Here is a 6,319-nt window from a genome sequence, read left to right as displayed (position 1 = left end):
CAGCTGCTCCTCCGCCATGACGGTGTCGAAGTACGCCTGCGCATGCTAGGGCATCAGACACCTCCTCCATCGTGGGGTTGTCATCTCTCACCTCCGGCGTGCTAGTGAGCCTCTATCCAGTGTGCGCGATGTGCCTGCCAGCTGGACGCAAGGCTGGACAACTCGACGGGCTTGCCAGCTGGACGCAAGGCTCTCCACGTCGCTGTAAAGCTCATGGTCATGACAGAGGTGGTGCACAGAGGAGGAAATGAAACAGATGTGGTGCTATGCAGATTGTGCCGGGCATGACCACGTATAAATAGTGACGCCGACCAGGCCAAATGTTGGGTTGTGTCAATATGTGCGTCAGAGTTGGTTTGTCGTCCGTTGTCAAACGGACGATAGGACAACCGACGATAGGCACCCAATTTCAATGTGTAGATAGTTGTGCCGTCTTGTATAATCCAGACACGTCTCTTTGACATTGAACATGAGAGGAGATCAGGGCTTGGCCAACGCGCCACTTCAATGCCGGCTCTAGTGACCGATTGCGTCCGCTTTGGACCAGCATGAATGCGACCCAAAGAGTAGAGATGCGCTCACGCGGGAGAGGGAAGGGCACCTGAGATGATTTTGAATGGGACCGAGATGTCGGACGCGCACGTAGCCACGGTCCCGACGCTTGCAAAGCTTCCACATTTTGAATGGATTTAACGTGCCCGCAAACAGATGGGACACTGTGCTGAATGACAAAGTGGACGTTTGCTGGCAATTTGAGGTGCCCTTATTTCCCTTCCCTATAAATAAAATAAAAAACTTTCACAATTCTTATTTTGATTTTGATTTTGATATATATTTTCCGAAAGAACCCTCACAGCCTACGTTAAGCCCTGGCTGCTAGTTTGGGTTCCGCGAATTTGTCTCCCCCCCCGCCGCCGCCGCCGCCAATACCTCATCTCCGCCCCACTGCTCATACATCTCGTCGTCTCTCCCGAATCCGCGTGCCACCGCGTCGCTGAGCGCTAGCTTCCGCCCTCTCTCGCCGAACCTCGTCCTCCTCGCCGCGGGCTACTAATTTCTGTTGGATTCCGTGGTTGGGTTTGGATTTGGAGACATGGGGGAAGTGGAGGACATGCTCAAGGACTATGAGATCAAGAAGGAAGGCGAGGCTGAGATCCTCATGCTCGCGAGTAACGCCGTGTTCTTCAATCCCGTCCAGGTATCTTCGCGTTCATATTTGTCTGTTGTTTTTATTATACGTTCTGGATTAGGGATTAAATCTGCACTCCTTAAGTTAACCTTTAGGGCGTAGGCGTCTAGTGATTGCGGGGCTTTGCTTTATTGCTTTAGTATGTATTGTTACATCCACAGCTGGCTTCTAGTTGATCGGCGTGTAGCAGTTTTAGAGCTTTGAGTTACTTTAGAACTCCAGATTGGGTTCTGGGGAACGATCAAGATGTGATTGTGTTTGGATCTGTATGTGTCAACTTGACCTCGCTGTATTATGATGGGTTGGTTTCTGCCTAGCTAAACTACTTTTTCTTAATTCTGTTGATTGATAGTTTATGTTAGCCCTCCACCTTATACTGTTTTAAATTCTAAGTTTACAAATGTTCAGAGATATATCAAAGCCCCTAACAGCTAACGTCTTTGCCTATGTGGTATTCTGGAACTGGACAAATCAAATGGATTGATATCTGTATGGCTTCAAATCCTATGACTTGGTTTCTTTATAATACTCCCCTTCTTTTTAAACGGCAAAGTTTTTCAAAATTAAAGGGTTTCAAGTTGCATTGTGACTTTGTGAGTCCCTGAACTTTTGCCGTAGAGAAACATGATGATGGAATGCAGAGTTTGTTTTTTGAAATAATTAGTATCTGTTAATAATTATATTATCAGGTCAAATATCAGCCAACAGCTCAGGGTATGGTATCTGAAACAGCATACTAGTGGGACAATTTGTTGCTGGTAGGCGGCTAGATGGGCAGTATAGATGCTTGGTTAAACTTAGGGTTAATCCTGCAGCTAACCATCATGCATATATTTCTGTAAAGCTCAAGTTTACTGCTTTGATTAGGTGCACAACAGAGATATGTCCATTGCTGTGTTAAGGACATTTGTTGCCAAGCGCAAGGAAGAATATGAGGAACTGATAAACAAAAGGAATAATAAGTCTCATAAAAAAGACAATCAGGTTGAAACACCTGTTGTAAATGGAGACACTGCTTTAACTAGCCAGCATGATGAAATCGGTGTTGTTCATGAAAAGGAGACAAATCAGGCTACAAATGAAATAGGAGATCTGTCAAAAGAAGAAACAAAGACACCTTCCAGGAAAGTAACCAGAGAGCTTAAGCCACCAATTGTTCTTGAGGTGAGACTTCTAGTACAAATGAGACATATCGTATCTCTTTCTGCAAGAAGTTTGGACCATAGTGACATCCAGTCAATTATTTATTCACATATTAACACTACCTGAGGTCGGATTTGCACTGGCAACAAAAAAATGCAGGCTTTAGCTGCTTCTGGGTTGAGGTCTCTCCGTTATGCTCGTGAAGTTGATGGATTAGGAAAGGTAGTAGCTCTGGACAATGATAAAGGTAATACACACGTTTCTAAACTTCTCTCCTAATTATGATGCCGCCGTGCTTGCATTCAATGTGGTTTTCTTTCTTCAGCTTCTGTTGAAGCTTGCAAGAGGAACATCAAGTTCAATGGGGCTTCTGCTATTAGCAAGGTTGAAGCTCACTTGGCTGATGCTCGAGTTTACATGCTCACACATCCAAAAGAATTTGATGTGGTAAGGCTTCTCAACATTTTCAAGATGCCACTGTGCTACTTTGCAGGAGGTTTGGTTGGTGTTTTGTGTTCATCTGAGTGTGTGTTGGGGGATGAGGGCGTTTACTTATTTTATGTTCGGTCTACTCACTTCGAGACAACTCTGGTAGAATCTTGGGCAACATAATTGTGGATTTGCTCCTTTACATGTTTATAGATTTTATGTACACTACTCAGGTAGACCAAGGTTCTACTGTTTGAAGTATTTGGAATTTGTATGTTGTAAAGCTTTGTGTGAACCTTGTTATTGGTCTGAAGGCCCAAAGTACTAATGTAAATAGGACAATGGATCATTGCATTGAGTATACATGATTATTACAGTAATTTTTTACAAATAAATGTTATTTAAGATGATTTTCGCATTGTTTGTTTTTCTTCTCCTACTTTCTTGCTGGTTTATGTTTCTCCAATGTCTTTTAGGTTGATCTTGACCCCTATGGGTCACCATCTGTATTCCTGGACTCAGCTGTACAGGCTGTTGCTGATGGTGGGCTATTGATGTGCACAGCCACTGATCTGGCAGTACTTTGTGGAACTAATGGAGAAGTTTGCTACTCCAAGTATGGGCAATGCTCACCAAAAAGTTCCAACTGAAGAGTTTGTATGTTGTTCAGTTGTTCTGTAAGTTGTAACAATCAATTCTGTTGTGTAGGTATGGTTCCTACCCAGTCAAAGGCAAGTATTGCCATGAAATGGCTTTGAGAATCCTCCTTGCCTGTATCGAGGTACACAACCCCAAAGCAAATTTTGAATGATTTCACTCTGAACTTTTGTTATGCTGAATCGTGATCAGTTGATGAGCTATCATAAAATGCTATCATGAAACATTATGTTACTTGTACAGTCAAACAATTCACAAATTTCAATATCTATAGAGGTACTATATTTTTAGTTTCAGTTACAAGCTTTTGCTGAATGATCTGTAAATTTAACTCTAGTTCCCATGTTTTGTCCTTCGGGTATCTTAATTCTTCCCATGCTTACCATTTCTCTTTACACCAGAGCCATGCAAATCGGTACAAGAGATATATTGTGCCTGTTCTCTCTGTGTATATGGATTTCTATGTCCGTGTTTTTGTTCGAGTATTCACGTGAGATTCTTTCTACCTTCTTTCTGTGCAAATACTCTATTATGTTCTTTATTTATTTCTACTTGGCAGTGCTTCTAATTCATCATAACATATCGATTTCACTGCAGTTCTGCAAGTGAAATAAAGAATACCCCACTTAAACTTTCTTATGTATATCAATGTGCCGGCTGTGATTCTTTCCATCTTCAATCCCTTGGGAGGACTGTTACTAAGGTATGTATTGCGTATAATTCACCCCTCTATAACTTTCCTCAAATTCCATGCCCGAGTCTGAAGCTTTCTTTTTCCTTGTTCTTTCTGTTCGGACTGAAGAATAATAGCTTGAAGCATGCGCCTGGTATTGGACCTGTTGTTCCTCAAGAATGCAGCGACTGTGGAAAGAAATTTAATGTGGGTGGGCCAATATGGTCTGCTCCTATTCATGATCAAGATTGGGTACTTTCTACGCTGACAGATGTTAGGCAAATGAAGGATAGATATCCCGCATACAACAAAATTACTTCAGTTCTAACTACTGTATCAGAGGTATTGCCATGGCTAGTATCTCTCTTTTGCCAAGTTTTATTGTTGATGCATATGTGATTATGCAAAACTGGTCTGTCAATCCTGGGTGTTATTGTATCACCAGATTGATTGGAACTCTTGAGAATTTTTAAGCAAGACTGCTCAAATGAACTATTAATCATAACCCATGGTAAGATAAAAAAAATGACACATTTAGAACCAAGGAAGAATTTTGCTGTCCAGTAAATTGGTTACTCCAGCTAGTAGTAGACCATTTCTTGGTCTGTTTTTCCCCATTTTGCTTGATAAAAGCTGAAGCTTGTAAATGGTCCTTGGTTGTAGCGAAGGATTGGAATGATTTTGCAGTAATTTAGACCATCTAGCTTAGCATTTATTTGTTGTGTGCAAATTTGTGGATAGATTATATGTGACTGATAAATTATTATGTGTTCTCTTTAAACTTCATTCATGTTTTCTCTTGTTATGCAGGAATTGCATGACATTCCATTATTTTTTAGTCTCCACAACATATCTGGGACTGTGAAGTGCACATCACCATCTGCAGTTATGTTCCGGTCAGCGGTTATAAATGCAGGATATCAGATCTCAAGCAGTCACTGTAATCCGCTTGGGCTGAAGTCTGATGCCCCCTGGGATGTTATTTGGGACATCATGCGCTGCTGGGTAAATATCGATTGTTTGTGACTTTCGATCACAACTTCCATTCAGTATGTAGCCTCAAGTACCCCATGAACTTCTATTTACCCTATAGCTTTCTGGAATATTTGAACGCAGGTGAAAAACCATCCAATCAAGGAACAGCCGCGTGACTCTCCGGGCACTGCAATCCTTTCTAAATCTCCACAGCTAGAAGTATGCTATTTGTTCAGATTACAGTGTCCCTTGTATGCTTGTATGTGAACAAAATTGTATATTTACTCCTCATTTTGTGTTTTCATCATAGGCAAATTTCTCTAGAGCAGTTGCTGCCCTCAGCAAGGCTCAGGTTAAGAAGGTGAATCGGTTCCTTCCAAACCCAGAAAGTCACTGGGGTCCGAAGGTCAGAGCAGGTCGGAGAATTACTAGCAAGCATATCTCTCTGTTAGGCGCAGAGGCTCTCAATGGAGCTATCAGCCACCAAGATGGAAATGGAGCGGTGACAGATAAGCCAGCTTCTGATACTGGAGCAACTGTCACGAATGAAGAAGAGAATGAGCCTTCAACCAAACGCCAGAAAACTGGCGATGGTGAACAGGCCAGCGAACCTTGATCGACATGGTCGTCTAAACTTTTGTTCGTTAATCTTGATATCACTAGTTGTTTCTTTCTTGTGACCCAACAGATTATTGATATTACCTACGGTGACATGTTTTGGGCAGTGAATTTTGATCAGGCGATCTATTTTTCTACATGTATGATGTGCCAGTTGATGATGATTTAGCTGTGACAGGTGCATTAAGTACTAAATCAGTGCACGTGTATCTCGCAACTCTTTGACTAGCGGCCAGCCCTAGCCGCCGCCGCCGCCAGGAGAGCCAACCCTGCGGCTCCCCTCTGCCGGTGACCTCTTAGTCGTCGGTGGCGAGGGGTATTGCCGGATCCCGCGCGTCGAGTCCTTGCAGTGTTAGGTCACCCTGAGGTGTTGGTTCATTGCCAGGTCGACAGGAGGTGACTTGAGCTACAGGAAATGTAGCAGCCATTTGAGATAAATCTAGAAGGGATTAGGAGCTGAAACCTGCAGGTTAAGGGTTTGCTAGGAGGGTCATCAAGCTATAAAAATCTCAGCTCAAAAAGATCAGGGTAAAATATACTTCCTTCACAAAGTGCTTTTCCTGACTAGAAGAGAAATGATTTTCTACAGCAAAAATATTCCACATGACCATGAAATATTTTTGCATAGAAATTTG

General features: G+C 42.6%; 1 protein-coding gene across 1 annotated transcript; it reads left to right on the top strand.

Moving 5' to 3' along the window:
• Positions 1-853: 853 nt before the first annotated feature.
• On the top strand, positions 854-5,821 carry LOC123092607 (probable tRNA (guanine(26)-N(2))-dimethyltransferase 1). Its single transcript, XM_044514408.1, has 12 exons — positions 854-1,198; positions 2,057-2,353; positions 2,492-2,579; positions 2,658-2,779; positions 3,238-3,377; positions 3,470-3,542; positions 3,820-3,908; positions 4,016-4,121; positions 4,221-4,433; positions 4,902-5,096; positions 5,208-5,285; positions 5,377-5,821. The coding sequence occupies exons 1-12, from the start codon at positions 1,094-1,096 to the stop codon at positions 5,680-5,682; spliced, it is 1,812 nt and encodes a 603-aa protein (XP_044370343.1). The 5' UTR covers positions 854-1,093; the 3' UTR covers positions 5,683-5,821.
• The last annotated feature ends 498 nt before the right edge of the window (positions 5,822-6,319 follow it).

This window comes from Triticum aestivum, chromosome 4B (assembly GCF_018294505.1).
Source record: "Triticum aestivum cultivar Chinese Spring chromosome 4B, IWGSC CS RefSeq v2.1, whole genome shotgun sequence".
Classification (NCBI taxonomy): domain Eukaryota; kingdom Viridiplantae; phylum Streptophyta; class Magnoliopsida; order Poales; family Poaceae; genus Triticum; species Triticum aestivum.
This window is presented reverse-complemented; position numbering and strand designations above follow the sequence as displayed.